The following is a 24,053-nucleotide window of genomic DNA, read 5'->3' on the forward strand; positions in this document are numbered from 1 at the left end:
CACCCTACACACACAGAAGCTCCAAGCCTAGGGCTGTCTCACACTGGGGTCTCTGTTCAGACGTCCTCTGAAGTTCTGTGACACAGCAGCCTCTGAGTCCGTGTGCTCATGAACACCACCTCACCCCCATGACTCTGGGCCCCTTACAGACCCTTCCCCTCCACTTCCTCCCCCCCCCCACACACACACTGTCAGATCAGAGCCACAGGAAGCAGGGCCAGCAAGTGTGTAAACCAAGAGCCAAGATGGGGAAGTTTATTTTCCAAGAATCTTCTAAACACATGGAGAATATTTTTAGTCCCCTGCTCCCACCCGGATGCTAGACCTAAACAGGGGACCAGAGAGGCGGCCTAGTGGGGACAGAAAGCAACCTGCAGACGCAGGATGGAACAAGGCCCTACAGACCCCACCCAGCCCTCACAGATGTCAGCTTCCCTGATCTTAGCTAGCAGTGAAAGCTGATCGTGGAGCCAAGGAGGTGCAGAGTGACCCCAGGCCTTGGCCCAGGTTCTCACCAGTTCCCGGACCCCTCTCTGTGCCTCAGTTTCCTCATCCATGCAACGGTTCCCGGACCCCTCTCTGTGCCTCAGTTTCCTCATCCATGCAACGGGAGAAATAGTACCTCTCCAACAGGATTGTGGCAAGGCCTATGCTGGCCACGTAGGAGGCAGTCAACCATCGTGTCTCATATTTCGTGCTGAGAACCATGAGAAAGGGTAGTGGTCCTCAGAGAAGTCAGGCTGTGGCCACACCATTAGCCCTGTGCTGTCCCCAGGCCTGGCAGCTGCAGGCAAGTTCTGTGTGTGCGTGTGTGTGTGTGTGTGTGCACCAACATGGGCACTTAAGGGGCGGGTAAAAGCAAATGCAGAACTCAGGGGGCCACACTGGGCCCCCTTGTAAATAAGGGCCATTGGTAGCCCCTATCCCCAGGCCAGGCTGGGCACACAAAACTAAGAGCCACCTTCTCCGAGGTGGGCAGTCAAGCCAGCACAGAGGGAGCAAATTTCCTGAGAAGAGCAGCTCTTTTAGGAGCACCCAGTCACAAGAAGCAGTGCCCATCAGTCTCTGCCTCCAGGGTGTGGGGACCGAGACAGGAGAGCCAGCTGCCCATTCCTGAGGTGGCTGGCAGAGTGACTTGCTGGGAATTGTGGGCCACAGCACCTGCTCTGCCTCAAGACCACAGGAAAGACAGACGACAGGAGGAAGTGGCCTGAACCCTGGGCCCTGGACAAGCTGTGCCCATTCTGCCTTCTGCTCACCAGGTTTATTATGGGGTCAGGAGGCAGGGGACAGGGGATCCTGTGCTTCCACTGGGGTTGGAGAAGCCAGGGCTCCCCTGGTCTCTGGCAAAGACTTGGGACTTTCCGGTTCTGCTGCCACATTCACTGAAGGCTGCCCTGAGGGCAGGGACCAGTTTGGGGGTGGGGGTGTCAATGGAGAGCAGAAGCGGGAGGGGCAGAGCCCTGAGCCTGGGGAGGATCCCCCACAGACTGGGTGGGAACAGTAGGAGAACAATCTCAGCGTCCACACACACCCTGATGACACAGGCTGCCTGCTGTTGCCATGACAACAGCAATACCGCCCCCACCGCCAAGCTGTGTGGTCACTGGTGAAGGGGGAGGGTACTTCTCAATCACAAATGGAAAAGAGGGGGACGGTAGGAAGAAGGGGAGCAGCACCTTTCCTTCTCCCCCCGCTTGGTTGAGGGTGGCCAGGGGCTCAGGGGAGAAGGCTCACAGGTCACCCCCTCCAACTGGTTCCCCTCCCTAGGTCCACAGCTAGCCAGGCCTTTGGGACTCACGTCCTCCTCACTTGCACACCTCCCTGGGGAGCAGCTAACCCTTCCAGCGGGTCCTCCCCCACCCCAAGCCAGCACAGCCTGGCCCTGGCCCTGGGTCTCCTAACCGCTCCACAAGGCCTGTTTTCCCCTTCCCCACTTTGGAAGGCTTGTGATCCTCCAAAAGCCAGCCCTGCCCAGGATGAGGAATCTGGGACCCCGGGGTCCCTCAGCTACCTCTGGAGCCTTTCTTTCCTACACCCTGATTTTCTGGACCATCCCCTCCCCACCTGCCTCCTACTAGTCTTCCTCACTGGGCCTGAGGAGGGGAAAAAAAAATAAAGACACAATCTCCATGGTGGTGGTGGTGTTTTGGGGGATCTTCCCCGACAAATCCAGGTTCCTCTTCCCCTCGCATCCCATGGCTGACCCATCAGCAAATTCTGCTCCTGGGCTTTGGGCAGTAGCCTGGGTCCTGGTCCCTGCTCTGCCCTCACCTCTCCAGCTAGGTCCACGGTGCAACCAGATCAGGTCCCTCGGCTGGAACCTTCCACCCTCCGAAGGCTCCAGCATTTACAGGAGCCTCCAAGAATCCAACACTCTGGCCACCCCAGCCACACAGCTCCGCTGGGCTGGCCTCCCTGCTGCTTCCCACAAGCTCCCTCCCTCACGAAGCCTGAACACTGGCTGCCTCCAGATGGCCTCCTTCCCTGGCCTCCCTCCCATCTTCCTGATGCCCTTCCCCCACACCTTGTAAGCCGCACCTGCCCTTCCCTGATTTGCCATTCTCTGCAGAACTCACTGCCTTCCGATGTCCTAGGCAATGTGTCTGTTTTATTTATAGTCTCTCCCTCCACTGGACTGTGAACTTCTGGAGGGCAGGTATTTTCGTCTGTTTTATTCCCTACCATATCCCTAGTGCCTAGAACATAGATGCTCAAGAAATATTTGAGCAAACAAATGAACTCCCTGTGACCCACCCCACCTACATTGCACCACCCACCACCCTGCTCTCTACCTGGGACACTGGAAAAAGTACTGGGCAGGTGCCTCAGGCAGCTCTGGCCTGGCCTTGATTTGTGGCCCCCATCCAGCCTTTCCTTTCTGAGTCTCCATTCCTCCAAATGTATGACGGACAGATTGGGTTGATTCTCCTCCAGCTTTCACTGCATTGGGGCTCACAGTGCCTGCAGCATCTCTCGCAAAGGCCAGAATAGAAGCAGGCAGCATGTAGACAGGGAATTCAGAGGCAGGGGATGGGGGCAACCTATTTGGAAGAAATCTCTAGGTCTTCAGGGCCCTGCCTAGAAACAGGTGGGACCATGTCATTGGATGGAACTACAAACAGACTTGAGAAAGGATTCTCCAAAAATATATCCATATTTTAAGTCACCTCCAAAGTCCAGTCTGGGAAGCCTAAGGAACGGAAGTCAAGTCCTCTAAAGGTTGAGGTTGGGGTCACAAGTGCAGAACCAAGCCATTACCGGAGGAAGCCAGCCATCAGGCAGGTCAATGTGGGAAGCAGCAGGGTGGGCAGGGGCAAGGGCAGCAGCTGTCCTGGAGCCCGGGACCTGGACACCTCTCGATCTCCCAGACGCTGAGGTGGCCTGATGTTGTCTTTCATCTCCAGCGTCTGCTGCTTGTTGTAGTACAACTTCTGGGAGAATGCCAGGATCTGTGGAAGGCACGGGGCTCAGCCAGAAGCAGATGGAGCCACGCTCCCTGTCACCTCAGGCCAGTCATCTCACCTCTCTGAGCCCTCATTTGGAAAAAGGTGCTCCAAATTATTAATTCTCCAGGTTGTTATGAAGATGAAAGGAACACGGGTTGTAAGTTCCCTAGCATTGGTAGGGGACTAAGTCCCCATTACCCTAACTCACAATTCTGAGGGTCTATGATTTACCACTATTGCTACTCTCATCACTCTTTATTGTAGCACAGTGATTTTGAGTATTTATTAACATCCGCTGGGGGCTTGTTGTGCTCCAGATACCTGGGCCCCACCTGCAGAATTTCTGATTGAGTCAGTCTGGGGTAAGGCCTGAGAATTGGCATTTCTGGCAGATTCCTACTGGTGGTGAGGATGATGTCACTGGTCCAGGGACCACACCTCGAAAATCAATGTTATGGAACAAAAGTACCACAGGGCAGCAATTTGGATCCTTGTAGCTTGTGCTGTTTCCCTGGAAGCTAGTGTACTGTGAGACTCAAATCCCATTTGTTGAATGAATGAACTGTTTCCTACTGCCACCAAGCAACCACTGGCCAGCTCCAGACCCTCCCCGAAGCTGACACCTCTCCCTAGGACACCAACCTGGTTGACTCTCACCAACTTTCCTGGAAGCCTTTTGAGATCACCGACCCCCTTTCACGGCCTCCTGTTCAACCAGGAAAGAAACAGGCCAGAACTCCCTTGTTTGTCTCCCCCAGTGAGTGGCCAAAGACTGAATTAATGAACTTCAGTTCCCTGGCGATCCCCACCTCAGAGGACCCTTGGGGCAAGCTGAGGGAACTGGGCAGTGGGAAGCTGCACCTTGCCCTGGTACTGTGTACCTGGTCCTTGTGGAGCTGGATGGGCTCCTCGAACACAGTCCAGACTACCGTCTCGGTGCAGTTTGGCGTGGTGAGCGAGCCCAGGTAGCGGAAGTAGCTCCTCAGCTTCTCCTCCTTGGGCAGCAGGTCCAGTAGGCTGCTCTCCCTCATCGTGGTGCTCATCTCTGGGGTGGGGGTCAGAGCCCTTTACACACCTCGTCCTGAGCGCCAGCTGCCCCACCACCCCTGCCCTTTCCTGTATAGGAAGGAGCTCCCTCCTCTCACCTGCCCCTCCATCCCCATCCAGACTCACCAGGTCTGGGGATTTGGGACAGTGCCTCCACCAGGGGCTGGAAACCTTGGTTTACATTGTCTCCCTCCTGGAATAGAAGTGAAGAGGGCTTGACAGGGGACCTGGGGAGCCGCTGGTGACTGCCAGCTGGTTCTGATCTGGGGGAGGAGAGACAGCTTCCTGGACTGAGGCTCTGAGCTCCTCGCTGGCTTGGGGGGCATCTGCCTACCTTCCCCAGGCCTCTGGACCCTAAGCGAAGCGGCAGCTCCTCACGCCTGGCTCCCTGGGCACCCCGGGGATGGAAGTCCTACCTGCACCAGGAAGGCCAGCACTGCAATCTCATCTTTAGGGTCCTGGTTGTCCTTCTCATTGCTCCTTGTCCCCTTCTCTTTCTCATGTACTATGTGCATCTGGGAAAGAGTGAGAGAGGACCCCTGAGGGGGCTAGAACACCCTACTTATCCAATGTGGGGACACACCCAGAGCCTGGCTGAGCACCCTTTGCAACAAGGCCCTCACCTCCATGGCAAAGTGCTCCCCGTCCAGGCTGTGCTCTGAGCCCCTGTCTAGCTCCTTGGACCAGTGCAGGTGAAACTGTGTGGCCCGGTACTGTGCAGCCAGGCCTCCTCCAGAAATCCTGGACTCATTCCCCAGCGACACCATCACTGGGGACACAGAAGGGGCTTGAGTCCCTGCACCAGCCTCCCTCCAGCTTTCCCAGCCCCCCATGGCAACACCACACAGACAGGACCTTCTCCTACCTCCCCCACTTCCTGAGCTCTGGTTCTGGGCCTGAGTGGGGTGATGCAGCCCCAGACCCTACCTGGAATGCCTCCCTGGCCTCCTGGCTTCCCTCCCCCTACCTGCACATCTCCCTCTGCCCCAAAATGCAACTCTGCCCTTGTCTCACCTCTGCCTAGTCCTCCTCTGTGGTGCCCTGGCATGGTCAAAGTAATGTTCAAACTCCTTAGTCCTGGGTGACCTGGCCTGGCCCACACTCCACCCCTCCTAGCTTTACTCTCTGTCCCTCAGGCACACGGAACTATTACGCAGCTCCCTGAACACCCTGCTTCACGCCTCCGTGCCTTCGCAAAGGTCGTCCCTTCTTCCTGGAACGTTCCCCTCCCCCACCCCCAGACTGGTCTGATGAAATGACAGAAAACACAGTTAGAATGTCCCTCCTCTGGGGAAGTCCTCTCTGATGGCCCCTCCCCTCCTCCTTGGCTGGTGAACCCTTCCCAGGAGCCTATGCCTGCCCCAGTCCTCCACCCAGCCCACCTGAGACCTACCTGTGTGCCCATTGTTTTCCGCTGTCCACTTTTGCTTCCTATCATAGCCAAGAAAGGAAAAGCGTCCCAGGTTGTGGTCCACCTTCGCCTTTTTGGTCACAATGTTGACAGGGGACTGGTGGTTCTTCTGGCAGTCTCCACCCCACTGGTCTGGCACTGGGCACAGGAGTGGTGGGGGGTGGGGCAGAGGGTCAGGGTCACTTCTGCCCCACTGAGGTCAGGTCACCATCAGCCCACATGCAGGGAGGTCTGGGGGTGGGGAAGGCACTGCAGAGGGGGCGCTCCTCTCAGCACCCTCCCCTGCTGTCTTCCTCCACTGTCACACACAGGCAAAGTCAGGGAGTCTGGCTGCAGCAGCTTGGTGCAGGGTGGGAATGGGGTTGCCTGCCGGAGGCTGCAAGTTCTGTGGTAAGGGCAACCTCACAATGCTGGCCACGTCCCTCTCTGAGCTCTGGTGTTCTCGATTATAAAAGGAGAACTTTGATGGTAACCTGCTTCCTGGCAGCATTAGAAGTTTGAAGTCGTTGAAGGGGAGATGACCTTGGAAGCCATGGAGTGGGGCTTCCTGAAAGAGCCACTATGAGAAAGAGACCTCAAACATGACACCACATTATCTGAGGAGTGGGAGGGAGGAAGTAACCCCCAGGGGAGCCTGGCTCCCCACACCCTGGTGTTGTCAACCCTCAGATTTGCAGGGGAAGGAGTGGGGCAATGCTGCCCGGCACTCAACAGGGCAGGGCAGGAAGATGGCATGCCCAAGGGAAATTGGTCAGTATTTGAAAAAAAAAGTGCCAAGAGTTAGGCACCATGCAACATGCTGGTAACCCTAAGGACTCAGGAGGCCGAGGCAGGAGGATCACAAGTTCAAGGCCAGCCTGGGCAACTTAGCGAGACTTTGCCTCAAAATAAAAAATTGAAAAAGGTTGCAGGTGTGGCTCAGTGGTAAAGCACGCCTGGGCTCAACCCCCTTACAAAACAAAAAAAGCCAAGAACCATCTCCCAGGCCCACCAGAAAGGGTGTCACTGGAAGAGACCCAACTCTCTAATGTGTTGTCTCTATACAGCTGCTGCTGACCAATTTCCCAGGGAACTCACCCTCTCAGCGACAGAAGGTACCAGCAAAAGCACTCTATGTCCCTGGTTCTCTGAGCACCAGGGGAGGAGCTGATGTCTGACTGGGGCCTACTGTCACCCCTCATCCTCCCTGCATCCCTGGGCTCCATTGTGATCTGAATGGACTCTACCATGCAGCAGGGCCTGTCCTCAAGACTGGTTGTATGGGAGCTGGGGTTATGGCTCAGCGAGCATGTGAGGCGCCGGGTTCAATCCTCAGCACCACATAAAAATAAATAAAAATAAATGAGTCCACCTACAACTAAAAAAATATTAAAACAAAACAAAACAAAACAAAACTGGTTGTACTCACCAATGCACATGGAAGAGACCGTAACTTGAGCCTCGTAGCACCAATGTGACTCTGGGGCAGAGAGAGAAAGAGTGTGAGGCCTGTGCATGTGTGTCCCTGTATCTGTGAGCACAAACATCTCTACTGTGTGTACATGGGAGGATCATGTGTGTCCCTGGGGTTGAAGCATTTTCTTGGGGTGGGATGAAATGTTCCTGGGGTGTGGGACCAAGAGCCCCAGGAAAGAAGATGATAAGAAAACATAGGAATCTCCCCAACCTGCCCAAGGGCTGCTCATCTGGTCATCTTGCCTGGGGCCCTGTTCCTCAGGGGGCCACTCTGTGACTAGTCAGCTCCATCCCTGGAGCTTAGCTGGACTCTCTCTACCCCATGGTCATCAGCCTCCCCCTCCCTCATTCAGTCCCTGAACCTGGGAGGAGGCTTGGGTGAGAGGGGAGGAGGAGGATGGGTGCTGCTGGCTGCCTTCCCAGGGTCGATGGAGGAGAGGGAGATTACATGAGTCCTGGATTGCCACCTTATATTGTTCAGAGAGATTCTTGGTTAAACACTCACAGCATAGTCTGAAAACAGTAGAATCCAGGCGGTCTGAAGAAATGCTGTTTACATCATGCTCCTGCTGGTCATGAATAATCAGGGAAACTATGTGCACAGCAGAGGGGGCATGTGGAAACCCTCTATGCCTTGAGCTCAATTTTTCTGTAAGCCTAAAAGGACTCTAAAAATAAAGCTTAAAAAGGGGGGTATAGTAGCCCATGTCTGTAATCTCAGCAACGAGGGGATGATGTAGATAGGCTGAGGCAGGAGGATCACAAGTTCACAGGCAGCCTTGGCAACTTAATGAGACCCTGCCTCAAAAATAAAATAATCAAAAGGGCTGGAGATGTAGCTCAGTGGTAGAGTGCTTGCCTAACATGCGTGGTCCTGCATTCAGTCCTAAGTACCACCATAAAAGAAGAAAATGCTCATCCCAGCAGAGGAACAGAGCATTACAACCAGAAGTAGAGTTCTTGCTGAGTCACTTAGAAGCTTGTGGATTTAGGAGCAAGTCCTTTAATCTCTCAGTTTTATCATCTCTAAAATGGGACTAACATACCCACTCCATTGGGTGGTGGGGAGAATTGATGAATGATGGTATCATTCTTAATAAAGTCCCATGGACAAGTCTGTCCCTTCCCCCTGCCTCCCTCCCTCTGTCAGTGACCAGATGGCCAAAGCCAAGGAGAGGCAGGAAAGGAGACACATGGAGCGAATTGGAAAGAACTCAGGGATGAGGAAATTCCTAGGAAAAGCGCTGCTCCCGCGCAGCCTCTGAGCATATGCCCTCTCCCTTCCTGCCTGGGCTCCCCCACAAGCCATCTCCTTTTGGAAGATCTAGGCTGGGGAGGAGTCCCTGGAATGGGGACAGGGTGGGGAGGAAGTCATGCTCTTGGGGGAGGAGGAGTTTCTAGGCCAGGAGAGTGAGTGCCACAGGAAGCTGCCCCCAACTCAGCCCGCAAGAGCTACTTTGGGTTTTCAAGTTTCCCAGCTGTGGACCAGTTTTCCTGCTACCCTGCTGGCATGGCCTTTTTTTAGAAATGCAGTGTCTTCCCCTCTGTCCATCCCCTGGGAGCTGCCGCCTGAGGAGAACCCTCACGTGGGTCAACTGCGCCAAGAGCATTGACTGCCGCCCCCCAGCCCCCCAAAGGCCCCTTCCTGCAGGCAGACAGAGCTCACTTTCTCTCTCTCTCTCTCTCTCTCTCTCTCTCTCTCTCTCTCTCTCTCTCTCAGGTGGGGTGGGGTGGGGTGAGTTGGGGAGTGCCAGGGTAGGACTCCAGGGCCCCCGAGCTTGCTCTACACTGGGTCACGCCCTGCCCCCACCCTGGACTGCAGACTGAAGCTGCAGTCTGCTCTCCCGCCTTCCAGCCCCTTCCAGCCCCGCTGGGCCTCCTGCTCAATCTCTGAGAGAAACGCAGTTCACTTTCCTGAGCCCCATCTCCCTCCATGGACAGAAGGTGTTACCACCAGGGTTCCTGTGCACCGTGGGGTCATCCCCACTGAGAGAGGCTCCTCCTTATCATCCTCTTATGACCTCCTCCCTCAGAAGTCCCGGAGGCAGAAGAGGCCTCTGGAGGAGAACCAGCCCCTCCTCTGCAGTGGGTGACCAAGAAGCAGCTATTTCAGGAGAAACCCTGCTTAAGCCAGAGTTCTCAGAAACCAGTTCTGAAAGGCGGAGCCCCACACCACCTCTCTGGGGGCCCATCTGGTTCAGGTTTAGCTTTTCTTAGGAATCGGCCCCTTCCCTGGCTCTGGCTCCATCTCCTGGGTTTGTAGTGATGACCTCTGATCCACTCTCTTAATCATAGAGACTTTTGACCTGCTTGGCTGAACGCTTTTGTAACTACCCTCTTCAGGAGGCAGAAGCCAGGAAAACATAATATGATGAGACTAAGGCCAGGGGTGAGGTCCATGTGTCTATGGAGTGAGGGTGGGGTGCTGGCTTTCAGTCCAGAGGTGGCAGGGGTACCGATCACCTCAGGGTTTTTGTACTCATTTAGGGAAGAGCCACCCTTGCAGAAAATTACCAGCCTCCTGTCTCTGAATACTTCCAAGAGGGTCTGGGGAGGAAAGGGCCTATTCACAGGTCTTGGCTCCTAGTTCCAGGTCCTACCTAGTCCATCTGCCTTAACCAGAGATGGGGTTAGAAAAAATTGCCAGTCGCCCAAACACTGTCCCCTACCCTTAACTTACCTACCACCCAACTCCCTTCTTTAGACAGGATGGAAAGAAGCTCTTATGGACCTTGCTCCCCCCACCCCCACGCCTCTCTCTGAGGGAAGGGGGACTCCTGGAAACTAGCTCAGCAAAACCCAAGTGTGTCCTGGGCAAAGTCTCAATGCCTCCTGGCCAGGGGTCTGGGGCTGCTTCTGAAGGGGACCAATATCTTCTCCTCTCTCCCTCTCAATGGGAGCAACAATCTCTGGTTTGGTTTTTTGTTTGTTTGTTGGGTTTTGTCTTTTCTTTTTTGGAACTGGGGAGCCAACCCAGGGCTTTACGTGTGCGTGGCAAGCGCTTTACCACTGAGTTATTTCCCAGCCTGTCTGTGGGAGCAGAAATCTTTGGGAATGTCTATGTGCAACCTGGTCACTCTGTGGCCTTAAGTCCCCTATGGGATAAATGGGAGGAGGAAGGTAGGTCCCATTTAGAAAGCCCTGGCACTAAAAAAGGGAGCCCAGTTTGAGTGAGGGGGGTCAGCTGAGATACGTTTCTGACCCGTTGACCTCATAACCATCACTAGGCAGTACCCATCACATGCAGAGAGAGGCCCAGCACCAAGCATACCCATAATCTTACTCCAATCTTTAGAACAACACCTAGTATCAGAATTACTTTCACTGTTTTGCAAAGGAGAAAACAGGTAAAATGACTCACCCAAGGCCATATTAAGCTACTAAGCTCTATTGCTTAGTAGGTTTCAAACGTCCAACTCTACGAATGAATTTATTTTTACATTCTGCCTTTTTTCTTTCCTCCTCCACAGAGAAGGGGCACTAGGAATTGTTGCAAGATGCTTTTCATCCCCACACCCAACTGGCCAGTGAAGTCCCTCCGGCAAAGGACTCTCTGCCTCTGAGAGCACCCTTGCCCCTCACTCCATGACTCTAAGATCAGAGCATAGAAGATTTGGCCTGGATGGACACCCAGAAACATTAGAGGAGTAGCTTGCCTGGGGACTGGCCGATGATGTTTTCCTGTGAAGGGCTGCGGGGTAGCGGAGCAGGTGCCAGCCGCTGAAGGCGCCTTTAGCTCCTTATCAAATATTAACACGCCTCTCCTGCTACCTCCCACCTAGACGAATAATTAAGAGCTCGGCCTCACCATTAATCTTTAAACGAAAATCACCCTGTCCGGAAAGACCGGCTCAGCCGGGACCTCGGGTCTCCAGGTGACCCCCGCCGGGCCCAAATCCAGCACGGGGGGCTGGAGAGAAAAGGGAAGCCTGCAATCCTCGGAGCAAGGAACCCAGGGTGGGAAGAGGGGAACGCCAGGATCCCAATGTACCCAACGTGCTATCTCTGGGCCAGGGGTGGCCCCAGCACTGAGCAGCGGCGGGATGGACGGCCACACACTGACAGCTCAAGGAAGACTTAGGTGAGAAAAGGAGGCGTGGGTCGAGGCGGGTCAGAGAAGCTTCCTTATCACAGACTCACACACCTGCCTCGCCGTGGGCCGCCGGGTCACGCGCACACACACCGCAATCGCTCACACGCGTGCACTCACTCCCCGGCATCCGCCAGCGGACACGTGTGTACACACTCCAGCTCGCGCAGGGCCCGATGTGCCCGCACCCTCACCGCTCCGCGGGTGCACACAGCTCGGGGCACCAGCAACTCCGGGACCAATGCGCAGCCGGAGCGCACCAGCTGCCGCTGGCCGAGGCTAGGGCGCGCGGGGCTAGGGGAGCAGAAGGGGCCACCCGAGGGCTACCTGGGGCGCGCTCACCTGCGTAAGCCAAGGGCCGGGCAATGGCAAGGGCCAGGAGACCAAGTAGCAGCCGCATGGTGCGCGAGAGCAAAGAAGCCACCAAGCCCGGGGTCGCGCACCAAGGAGGCGGCAGGGGGTGTCACGATCATGCCAGTCAGGGTTTTATAGCCTAGCCGCTACGGGAGGGAGCCCCGACAGCAGGACGCGGGAGGCGGCTCCTCCCCCTGGCGAGTCCTTCCCTCCCCTCGCCTAGTCCAGTCTCTGATCTGAAATCTTCCGCTCTCTCCCATCCCCCGCCCCGCACAGTCATCTTTTTGCTGGGTGCGCAAGGACCCCTCGCCCACCACGCATCTCTGGCTTAGAAAAGGCATCCTTCCCCCTCCGCTCCGTCCCCATCCCAGCCCTGGTCCCTGGTTTGGGAACATGGAAGCGACACTAACAAGGTACTTGATTCACGGGGGTTAGTGCCCCAGATTTCCGACTTCCATCATTTTGACGCCAACCGTTGCTCAGTGGTCTCAGAGTGTGTACTTGGATTGCTTCGGGTTGAGGTGGGTGGAAATAACCTCGGGGAAGCGAGAGAGTTGTGCAATGCTGTTTGTTGAATTCGTGACTCAGTAGGAAGATTCTGTTGTCTCTCAGGCAGTGGTCGACGATTCTCTGGGTCTCGTCTCTTTTTCCTCCCAGGATGCTCCAAATTTAATTGTTAAGCTGACCAAACACCCTTCTTCCCGTACAAAACAAAGCTGTCCCTAAACAGCTGTTGCGGGCGTTTATGTGATGACCAGAGCTGGGAAAGGGGGTTAGGGGACAGAAGAAAGGAACAAATTGCAAAGGATACTCAATAAGAGTCTGATGGTGTCAGAGGGGAGGAGCTAAGTTCTGTTGAGGTTCCCCCAGACCCAATAGACAAGATGGGAAGAGAAAAGATCAGGGTCTGAATCCACCCCAAATTTTTCTATCTACCATGATCTCTAGAGTCCAGAGAATGGGAAATTTCCTTGAAGGATGTCCCAAAATATGGGGAAATGGAGCTGTCCCCCCCTACCCAGGCAGTGGTCTCTTGTGTCCTCTCTGAGATGTGGTCCCACTGCCTCCCACATGGGTTGAGGGCTTCCATGGACGTTTGGGAAGCTCAGATTGGGTGGGGGAGAAGGACAGGGAATCAGCCAGTGAGCCTAGACCCCCTCCATCAAAAGGAAGCCCCGTTTTTCTGGTCCATCCACTTCCTTATCCGTTGCCAATCTCTCAGCCTCTAATGGCCTTTGAACTGGGTTAGGGACTGCTGAAGGGGGATTGACCTCCCCAGAACAATCAAGGGTAGGGGCTTCCTCCTTGGTTAGATTCTGGTTGACTCCCCACTTCTGGCCCAGGATCACACAGCCTCCTAGAGCAGCTTTGATCCTACAGAGAAGCAGGTGGGAGGGGAGGGGTGTCTAAATCAGGCTTAGGGACCTATTGTCTACTCTGTTTTATAGTTTAATCACCAACCTGGAAGCATGACTGTCAGGGGAAGGATTCCACACTTTTTTCTAGGGAGCTTTTTTGGAGAGAGTGAATTTGTATTCATGGGTCTGAAAAAAGAAGCCTATCCCTGGGAATTAAGACTACTCCTTGCCCGACATAGTGGTGCACATCTATGATCCCAGCAATTTGGGAGACAGAGGCAGGAGGATCAAAAGTTCAAGGCTAGCCTGAGCAATTTAGGTAGACCCAGTCCCAAAATAAAATTTCTAAAGGCTGGGAATGTAGCTCAGTGATGGAGTGCTTTACTAGCATGCACAAGACCTTAGTATTATTTCTCCCCCATTAAAAAAAAAAAAAAAAAAAAATTCCAAGAGGTCCCTAGGACCCAGGCCAACTGCCTGACAAGTAGAGTGAGACTTGATGGAGTTAACGGGCTTTTGATCAGTAACTTCTGGACCCATTTCAAAATCCACTGTGCTTCAGGGTAAGGGAAAGGAACGTGGGAGGGCCCTGGGTATATTTTTGGGCCAGGCTGTGGGGGTGTCCCTTTGAGTAAGGGGGGTGGTTTAAGACATGCACTTCCTCACAGATGCATCTTAATGATGGCACTGCAGAGGTTGAACATGGTGCTGTGGACAATCAGGGAGCAGACCTATCTGGCATCTTTGACACTAGAGTCATACAGGTGGAGGGCTCCCTGTTCTTGTCTTAACCTTCTCAGCATTATCTTCCAGCCGCAGATCCAGTCCTCGCCTACCATAAACCAGTCACTTGTCACAGTGTCTGGGCCACCTGGAGCCCAACTTCCCTGAAGGGGACAAGCCTGATTTAGGGTCATTAGAGTAGATATGGGTGAGGATACGTCCCAGTGACTTACGGAACCCATAAAATTGTCAGCCTGAAAAAAAATCTGAGTGGGAAAGTCCTGCCCAGTATCCCAGCTCTGCAGTGGCCTCTTTTCTCTTATCTAGCCCAGGGTCCCTTGTGATTTTGGTGTCCTGAGTTCAAGTCCTTACTCTTCCTCTGACTCAGGGAGGACCTTGGGCAATGTTCCTATTTCTCTGATTGCAACTTCCTCATCTATAAAATGGGGATGATAACCCCTGCCCCACTGACCTGTGCCAATAAACAGTTACTGGGAACCCGCTGTGTGCCAGGGACTGCCCTGCCCAGCCTTTCACAATTGGTTTCATGGTACCTGGGTGTGGCCCTGACCAACGGGTGAAGAAAGATGAATCACAATCCTAGTCTCTTGGGATTCTTGGGATTCTCACTTGTTTGGCCCTGTCTGGAACAGAAGGGAGGCAGCAGGGGTGCTAAAGGGCTGTGGAGTCAACCAACCCTGCTGGCTCCACCCACTTGCTCTAGGATGTCAATTGAGCCTCAGTTTCTTGCTTCTGTAAAATGGAAATCACACTCTTATCTTTCTCATAGTTGGCTGTGAGTTTCAGTGCGCTAAAACCTGAGGGAGGATGACCAGGGCTTGGCACATTGGCACATGTGACCATAAACCCTAAGAAGTCCCTTACCTGGATTAAACCTAGGTAGGTGTGAATGTGGCATTAGTGGGACACTAATCTAAACCAAGGAGGAGCCCTGGTATATTCAGGCTCTTCTTGGGTCCCCAAGGGAAGGAAGGAAACTTCAAATGTATGGATCTGAAAATGTGAGATCTGGACTCAACCGCTCCTGGGACTGGGGTAGAGGCAAAAGGGAGCTGAGATCCTGCGCTTCTGGTGCTCATAGGTCAGAGGAAGGTCAAGTTCATAACCCTAAACAGAAAACTACCATTCCTTATGTTCAGGATAGGGGGTGGGCAGACAGGGTAAGAAGATCGGAACAGGTTTTGGAACCACACTGCCCTCGGGTTCCCCTACCCAATGCTCACCCTTCACCTTCCTCTAGCCCAGTGTCTGCCCTGGGAAAATGGGGATAAAGACAGCCCCTTACATGTGTATGGTTAGAATTCAACTAGATGATACTGGGTAAAGGGCCTGGTAGAGGTCCAGGCACTTAGAAAGTGCTCAATAAACTTCAGTTGTAATTAATAGTTGTTAATGGAGTTATGCCCAGAATATTCCAGGAGACCAGAGAAGGGGCAGCCAAACTAATCAGTGGTGGGAGGCTGGAGAAGGGTTCCTGGAGGAGATGAGATGTGAGCTGAGTCTTCAAAGATAAGCAAGGCTAAAGGAGGTAGCTCAGTAGAGTGCTTGCCTCGATTGCAGGAGGCTCTGGGTGCTATCCCAGCACTGGAGGGGGAAAGAAGGTGGGGGAAGGGAGGAAAATCTGGAATGAGAACAGCTATGGAGGTAGGGTGCCAGGAATGTCACTTGAGACGTGACTACTGAGAGATGAGATTGGAGTGGTACTTGGGACCTGACAGGACTTGATTTTGGGGATTAGAGGGTTGGACTGATCTTTTCTTTGGTGGGGGCACGAACATCAAGACTACCCTGATTGTGTATGTGTGTCAGGGTGTACTGGGGATCAAACTCCTGGCTGCTCTACATTGAGCTATATCCCCTGCTCTATTTTTTACTTTTTTAATTTTAAGAAAGGGTCTCACTAAGTTACCCAGGCTGACCTCAAACTTGAGATCCTCCTGCCTCAGCTTCTGGAGTCACTGGGATTACAGGTGTGCTCCAACACATCTAGCAAGGCCCTGATTTTCTGGGTCACGAAATATTCTCAGAGTCACTCAACCCCCGAGTGGAACAGGGATCCTAAGTTACTTCTTTGAGTTGTAGAAGAGAAAGCTGAGACTCTGAGGGGGCCAGCTGCCAAAAAGGACAAGGCAGAGGTGGGATTTGAACCCTGGTCTCCTGCCTGTGCTTCCTGCTCTCTCACCTCTCCAGTGCACACCTGTTTCCCTCCTACGGAACCCAGCCTCCATCTGTCTTTTTTCCTGCACTTTTAGAGCCTTCACTGATTAGCAGAGGATTCAGGGAAAGGTTTATGGAGAATCCAGCTTTTGTATCCCTGAATGTGACATTAAATGCACACACAACCAGATTTAATCAATAGTGTGGGCTCCACCACTCCCCAGGCTGGATCTGCCATATTCCAGAAAAAGCAAGGAAGTTTTTTTTCACCACCACCCATGGAGGCAGCAGTCCCTCTTCCCTCCTCTCTACACCTACACTATTTCTCTGGTCTGTGGAGAGAAATCTGGTGTTGGGGAGGGGCTTGGGGGGGTGTGGTAGGCAGGGGACGAGCAAGCTGGAGGCTGTCACGGGGTCATGGTAGGTCCTTCCTTAGTAGAGGAATTAGCAGAACCTTCTGCCCCCAAACATTTTGAAATAGGAACAAGTAGTATGAAACAGAAAAATAAAAGCAATGGAGATGACATATGTCCTGTTCCCTCCCTACAGAAAGCTTAGGAATTATACTCCCATGGTTGTCACGTCCCAAGAGCTCAGGCAGGAGTCTAGGATCAGAGCTTCTTTGGATTTTCCAAGTGTTTCATTATACATTCTGGTTTTGTGGTGGAGAGACCCCTAAAAATGGCAATGAGGGGGAAAAAGAAGAGCCACACAGGCACCCTGGGTGAGGGGAAAACATATTCCTTCCTCAGTGAACATTGTGGTAATATTAAGAAAACAAGCTCTTTCTAGTGTGTTTGAAATTCCTTTTTCCAAAGTCATTCAAATAACACCTTCTCATAGTAGAGCATTTGGAAAGAAGGAGGAAAACAAATCATAAGAGGCAATCATTTAACAATTTGATATTTTGATTAAGGAAGAAAATATGCACCTTAATTCATATTTAATTTTTCAGTGTTCCCGTTCAGTCTTTATCTCTCTATATACACACTATTCTCAAAGTGAACAATTTAGTCTCCTGCTTTTTAACTTTCACAAGTACAGTGCAAACATGAGGTCATGTTACTGCACAGCCTTCAACTGTTATTTTGTGACTCCACAATAAAACCAGGTGTGTCATCAGTGTACTTGCCATTTTAAATAACGCTGCAGTGAACATCTTCCTACTGGAAGAACAGGGCCACAAGACAGGGAAGGGAAGAGGGATTCCAGTTCCTCTTTCCAGCTCCTCATTGATCAGAGCTGCCATAAGTTCATGAAAATAGTTTGGAGATGGGGTAGTTAAGGTTAAAGGTTTGTGAGGGTCCCCTGAAAGTCAGTTGGAGAATCTAAGCCTGGAATCCTAACTCTTTGACCTCTGATGTCCCTATAACGTACAGACTATGTGTGGTGATGGTGTTGGTGTTGGTGTTGGTGGTGAGTGGGGGGTTTCTGGGTAGATCTGCAGGTTAGAAAGGGCATTAGAAAGAGAAAAATGTGCATTTGCACAAGGGCGCCCTCTGCTGTTCCTATTCTTCCAACACTTTGGGGTTTTGTTTTACAGTTCAGAAGTTCTCAGTTTTAGCTGTAGATCCTTCTTTACTGTCTCCTTTGCAAGTGAGGGTAGAGTACCATTTCACAACCGTGAAATAGCATTCAGAGAGTTGGAAAACGAATCTTTAGACTCTCCCCATCCCTGGTACTCCGAACTTTAGCCTCCTTCAGGAGACTTCCTGGACACTACTGCTAGTATGTGCTCTGAAATACTCTCTTGGATACCAGAAAGGAAACAAGCAGTTGAGAATGAGGCAGTGTGGCCCTGCCTGCCCCCAGACCAAGGCAGAATGGAAGTATTAGAGCTGCAGAAAGTAGCTGAGGTGTGGCCACGCAGAACAGGTAGCTCACCTGTGCATCTGACAAGGCCTATCTATGAGAACATGTGAGGGTGAGATAAACCTACTCTGCCTCCTTCCTCGCGGCAACTGGGAAAGGGCAGGCTCTTTCATAGTAAGTAACCCCAAGGTCCCCAGGAGTGTAGTTAAAGTTTAATGAAGCCTGTGTGATGGGTTGGGTGGGGCAGGTTGCTTCATGGGTGTAGGGCTTGTGTAATTGCAGAAGGTTGTACTAAGAAGGACCCTGTTTGGCTGCTCTGCTGTCATTGTCTTGAAATGTTTAATTTTCCAACAACAAGCTCCACATTTTATTGTGTAGCATACAGTGGACTGAGGGTGGAATGGGGGTGTCTATCTTTTGGCTGCAGATCCACCCTCCCAGGGCTGTCTGGGGAGCATCTGGGCAATGGGCGTCTTGAAGAGACAACCTGTGAAACTGCAGCCATTTGCAGAGCCCTCTTTTGGCGCAGCTTCTGCTTTCTCGCGGGAAATGATCAGCATTTATTCACCACTGCCTGCGCTAAGCCGCGGCGGTCTTTGAGCCTACCAAGGCCCAGCCTGGCAGTCCCAAGATGCATGCGGGCGCTCGAACGTCCGCCGCCTTCTACTTACTGCGCTACCTAGCAATCGGGTCAGTGGCGGGCAGTCGGCTGCAGCCCTGCACATTGGGAGCCACGGTCATGATGCGCGACCCTGAGCCAGCCTAGGCCCGAGATTTATCTGGCAGTGCTGGGCGTGGCAATTGGGTACTGACTGCAGGTTTGGCTCGCTTGTAATGTTCTGAACAGCACCTGCTAGTCTGACTTCTGCCTGTACTATCTGATACTGCGCTTCGCCCAGAGCTGATAAGAGGCCCTGGAACACTGCGCAGGAGCACGTCCGCCGCAAGGTGGGACCCGCCCCTCAGTGAAGCGCACACGCCTGTCTTCGTTGTTTATGTGCCTGCGGGGCTATCTTTTCTGACCTGGTTCCTGCTTCGAAGAGTTATATTCCGCTTCTTGGAGCTTTCCTAAATCCTGTCATAGGGCTGGGGGTGTAGCTCAGTGGCAGAGCGTTTGCCTAGCATGCACGGGGCCCTGGGTTCCACTCCAACACCGAAAAAGCCAAAACCAAACCAAGAAACAAAACAAACAAACAAAATCCGACTTCACCCAGTATCACCATCATGAAGGGCTACCTTGTCATCTACACCCGCTGAGGCAAAAGCCTGAATCTCACTCCTTGCCAAGACGTTGAGAAGCAAGGGAAGGGTATGTCCACACCACCTGGGGACCACCCAGAGGCAAAGGAGGGACATTGACTGCGTGAAAGATGCATGGGAGGAATCCCAGGACTTCCTTGCAACTAGCAGTATCTACACAGCTTGGATGAGGTAAAAGGGGTTGAGTCCCTGGAAACTGGGGAGTCTTCTCAGAGCCCAGCTACTCAGCTTCCCCAATTCATGGGATGGGATAGGTCGTTAGTGGGCAGGAACTATGTTCAGAATGCGTGAATAATTTCTGGGGCCAAGACAAAGCATGGGATTCAGTTTTGACCACCTCTCCCTAGCTGTCTGAGTCAGGTCAGTTCATGACCTTCGCTGAGCCCAATTAGGCAAACTTGACCTTCCCAGGTGATTCCAGTCAAACTAGCAGTTACCTGAATTATTGAGGCAACGGTTCATAAGGGTTACTGGACCAGTGTGGACACTTCCTGGAGTCCAGGTCGGATTCTGAGTGGAGGCTGTAGGGGGGACGTAGCTGCTAGTAGGTGACAAAGAAATGGAAGGAGTTCAGCACCACAGGATGGACAGCAACCCTGAGGCAGCAGTAGCTGGGCTCTTCCCTCTTGCCCTCCTACCGGATCTTTACCCTGTGAATCTCTGCAGAGGGGCGGTCAGTTCCCTCAGCGCCGTAATGCCCCGCGGGCCTCAAGACCCAGAGGCTGTGTGGAGCCTGGAACCAGCGCTCAGGGAATCAGTGCCCGATTTGAAGTCAAGGATGAGAGATGGGCGGGAGGAACAGGGGCCGAGTTTGCCTAGGAAGGCAGGTGCTTCAACTGAGCAAAGTTGGGGGCTGAAGGTGGAGCCCTGCCTGGTTGAGCCCCTTGAACCTCTCTTGAGTTTGCCTTGGAATTACAGTGTAGAGGCCTGGTGGGAGGAGGATGGACCCTCAGGCCTTTTCAGGTCCAGACCTTGGCAGCCTCAACCTTAAACTCCTGCTCCAGGTCTAGAGGCAAGATGAGGGCACCTCTGATGGGAAATGGGTACAGAAGGGTTATTTGGGAGCCAGACAGAGAGGGCTAGCTGCCCTGACCTGGTGGCAGGGAGGGAAGTTAAGAACTGTCTTTTGGACCCCCTGTATAAGGCCCTCTGTAAGATTAAGACTATAAAGCTTCTGCAGTTTGCCCTAAGCCTCACAATAGCCAAAAGAAGTAAGCCCCAAATGCACTGAAATCCATGAGAGATCTCAGAGAGGCTGGCCATTTTCTTCAAGTCACACAGCTAGAGGATATTTGAGTCAGGACTTGAGCCAAGACCTCTGCACACCAGATCTGCTGCTTGTCCTTTGCACTCTGCCTCACTGAGAGTGGTGTCTTCTCTCCAGCTGGGCCTCCCTGCTGCACCTCCACAGGTCAGGGTTAGTTGTGGGCCCCTGGGAATGTGACCCTTAGACTGAGTGGACAAAGACAGGGGAGGCACTTGGAACCAGCAGCAAGTTATGGCCTTCAGAGGGCAGAGCTGTGTCTAGGGTACCATGGACAGGTGGGACCTTCCTACATGATGGGAAGAGGCACAGGGCTCCCATAAATATGGAGGGCTCAATTTAAACACACCTCTGGTCACACACCTCACCTGCTTGGCTATTTTGGGGGGGGTCTGCTCCACAGGCTATCCCTGAGAGCAGGTCAGGATTTCACCTCTTGCTCTTTCAGCCTCCTGAAATTTCCCATTCTACCTACCTGGCAAAGTCTTCCTCTCCTTCTGTGGTCAAACTTCAGACAGAGCTTAACTGAAAAGTCCTTCCAGCTGAGGCCAGGCTCCCTGCCTGGAAAGTCAGCCGAAAGGTAGGCTCTTACCCACCAGAGGTGGGACTGCCTAGGGCAGTTTCGCTGAAATAATTGTCCCTGACTCAGCATTGGCTGGCATCCAGCCTTATCCAGTTGCAGGATATATTGGCAGCATTATGCAAATGATGTTGTGGAAGAACCCCAGGATCTCAGAATATTCTGAATGTATTTTATAGATTGTTCTATAGGTTCAGAGATGGGGTTATAATTTGCCTTAAGTAACATGGCAGGTAGGAGAGGGCCAGTGTCAGAATTTACTAACATGTGACCAAATGGGGTAAAATCACTTTTTCCCCTAGAATAATTAATCTTCCAGCATCCCAGGAGACAGACAAAGACATAACTGTCAAACAAATTCAGCTTGTTCTGGGTCAGCTGCAGATCAAGTGTAATCAGGATCTAGTTCTTAGGTCTTGAGAGACAGCAGGATCAATTTATTGATCACACCTGCAGAGTGATGCCAACCCTGGATTTGTCCTGGTTCAATCACTGACTCAGGGATGCATGAAGAACTCACACCCAGTAGGACTGGTACAGAGGGACCAGGTACTGCAGGTATTGTCAGCATGATCAACAGGGAAGAAAATACCACTGGCAGTTCCTCAAAAGACTAAACAGAGTTACTGAGTTAGTCAACTTTTCATTGTTGGGACCAAAATTCCTGACAAGAACAATTTAGAGGAGGGAAAGTTTGTTTGAGGTTCAGTCCATAGTTGGCTGACTTCATTGCTTTGGGCTGGAGGTGAGGTAGAACGTCCTAGAAGGGGAGTTTGACAGGGGAACGCTGCTCAGCTCCTGGCAGCCCAAAAGCAGTGGGGGAGAGGGAAGTGTGCAAAGAAAGAGAAAGAGCTCTTTCAAGAAGCTAGAGACAAAATATAATCCCTCGGGGCATGCCCCTAGTAACCACCTCCTGCGGCCAAATTATTAATCCATCCCCTAGCTTAATCCATTGATTAGGTTAGAACTTTCATAGTCTAACCACTTCATCTCTGAACATTCCTACATTGCGACATGAGTTTTTCAGGGGACATGTCATATCAAACCATAACACTTACCATATGATCCACCAGTTTCACCCCTAGGCACATACTCAAGACAAGTGAAACTCATGTTCAGGTGAAATCTTGCACATGAATGTTCATAGCAGCATTGTTCCCAGTAGTGAAAAAGTAGAAACAACACAAATGTCCATCAACTGATGAATGGATAAATAAAATGTGGTATGTTCATATAATGGGATATTATTCAGATATAAAAGGGAAGGAAATTCTGCCACATTCTATCACATGGTTGAATCTTGAAAAAGTTATGCGAAAAAGCACTCACAAAGGAACATGTATTGTATGACTCCATTTGTATGAAATGTCCAGAATTGGCAAATTCATAGAGACAAAAAGTAATTAATCATTGCCTAGGGCTGGTAACACTGGGAGAAAATGGGAAATGACTGCTAGTGGATATGGGGTAGGGATTTGGGGTCTGATCTAGGAAGGACTTACCCCCTCTACTTAGGGCCTTTTGAATGGTTTGATAAAAGAAGAAAAACTTCTACAACTTGAAAAAGATGCCTCTTTCTAGGGGCAGGTTGGTCTGTCTTTGTGCTGCCATAGAAGAATATGTGAGCTGGATGTGGTGGTTTACACCTACAATCCCAGCTACCTGGGAGGCTGAGGAAGGAGGCTCTCAAGTTTGAAGCTAGCCTGGGTAACTTAGTGAGACTCTGTCTCTCACAAATAAAATAAAAAGGGATGGGATGTATGATACAACACCAGCCTAGCATGCATGACATCCTGGGGTTGATCTTCTCTACTGGAAAAAAAATCTGAGACTGGTAGCGTATGTGCTTAGCATACATGAAGTCCTGAGTAGTATTCAATCCCCAACGAGAGAGAGAGAGAGAGAAAGAGAGAGAGAGAGAGAGAGAGGGAAAGAAAGAAAAGAGAAAAAGAATAGTCAATACTGGGTAATTTATAAAGAATAAAAATTGCTGGGGAGATAGCTCAGTCGGTAGAGTGCTTGCCTTGTAAGCACAAGGCCCTGGGTTCGATTCCCAGCACCCCCCCCCCCCAAAAAAAAAAAGAACAGAAATTTATCCTCTCACGGTTCTGGAGGCTGGAATTCCAAGATCAAGGCACTGGCATGTTTGGAGTCTATAAGGACCTAGTATGTGTTTCCAAGATGGCACCTTGATGCTGCATCCTCAGGTGGTGGGGAGTGCTGTTCTTCATGAGTCAGAAGAAAGGAAGAGCAGAAACATGGGAAAGCTCCTCTTTCAATCTGAATCCCTTTTTCTTTTGTAGTTGTAGATGGACAAAATGCCTTTATTTTATTCATTATGTGTTGCTGAGAATTGAACCCAGTGCTGCACACGTGCTAGGCAAGCACTCTGTCACTGAGCCACAACCCCGCCCCATCAGTCTGAATCTTTTTAAGGCCCCAATCCCATCCTTGAAGGCTCCACCCTTATGACTTAATTACCTCTCAAGACCCCAAGTCTTAATATTACCATATTGGGGATTAGGTATAGCATAAGAATTTTGGATGGGACACAAACATGCAAACCATGCATGCAGTCATTGCCCTGGTGAAGTCTTTGTGCAGTGGGCAGACTGTGTCATGTTCCTGGTGTCCCTGCCAGGGGTGCCACAAGCCCTTCAGAGTGTCAGGCTTACTTAGACCTCTGCTCATCCCATTTATTGTGACAGTCCTGCTCCTCATTAGCCCAGGGTCATGACCACATGGTCTCTGTGCAGAGATGCTGCCCAACATGAATCACCTCCTCCTTATTCGTGGTGTGCCCCTGTCCTAGTTGTTGGTCTTGATGTGGATGATGCCGTGGGGGTGTTGTACAGGAGTGGGGGAAAGCTCTAAGCCTGGAAAAGGCATATTAGGGGCTTGTGGACTGGATCCAACTCCTACAGGAGATCCCCCAAAGTTCCCAAGATTGGAAGCCTTGAGACCAGGATGCTTGTACGCCCTTCATATTCCCCACTTGACCATAAGGTGTTTTCACTGAGAGAGCCCTAAGTGCACTCCTCTCTTAATGTCCTAACATTCTTCAGCTGCTCC

At 51.9% G+C, this 24,053-nt stretch overlaps 1 protein-coding gene and 1 long non-coding RNA gene across 8 annotated transcripts in view; one reads left to right on the forward strand and one right to left on the reverse strand.

The window, feature by feature from the left end:
• Positions 1 to 1,595: 1,595 nt before the first annotated feature.
• On the reverse strand, positions 1,596 to 11,922 carry CA4 (carbonic anhydrase 4). Of its 3 annotated transcripts, none has more exons than XM_079131464.1 (8): positions 11,795 to 11,922; positions 7,316 to 7,366; positions 5,890 to 6,045; positions 5,120 to 5,265; positions 4,913 to 5,011; positions 4,623 to 4,689; positions 4,331 to 4,494; positions 1,596 to 3,452 (listed from the first exon to the last, which is right to left on the reverse strand). In XM_079131464.1, the coding sequence occupies exons 1-8, from the start codon at positions 11,850 to 11,852 to the stop codon at positions 3,258 to 3,260; spliced, it is 936 nt and encodes a 311-aa protein (XP_078987590.1). In that variant the 5' UTR covers positions 11,853 to 11,922; the 3' UTR covers positions 1,596 to 3,257. The 3 variants fall into 3 exon arrangements, with proteins under 3 accessions (XP_078987590.1, XP_078987591.1, XP_078987589.1); XM_079131465.1 differs by lacking the exon at positions 11,795 to 11,922 and adding an exon at positions 10,993 to 11,017; XM_079131463.1 differs by lacking the exon at positions 11,795 to 11,922 and having other exon boundaries at positions 7,316 to 7,454.
• Positions 11,147 to 24,053, forward strand: part of LOC306656374 — a 33,503-nt gene continuing 20,596 nt past the window's right edge. For all 5 annotated transcript variants that reach the window (XR_013762485.1, XR_013762486.1, XR_013762487.1 and 2 more), the window contains exon 1: positions 11,147 to 11,443. This is a non-coding gene — a long non-coding RNA (uncharacterized lncRNA). The remainder of the gene's footprint in view (positions 11,444 to 24,053) is intronic.

This window comes from Sciurus vulgaris (genome assembly GCF_902686455.1).
Source record: "Sciurus vulgaris genome assembly, chromosome: 3".
NCBI classification, from domain to species: Eukaryota; Metazoa; Chordata; class Mammalia; order Rodentia; family Sciuridae; genus Sciurus; species Sciurus vulgaris.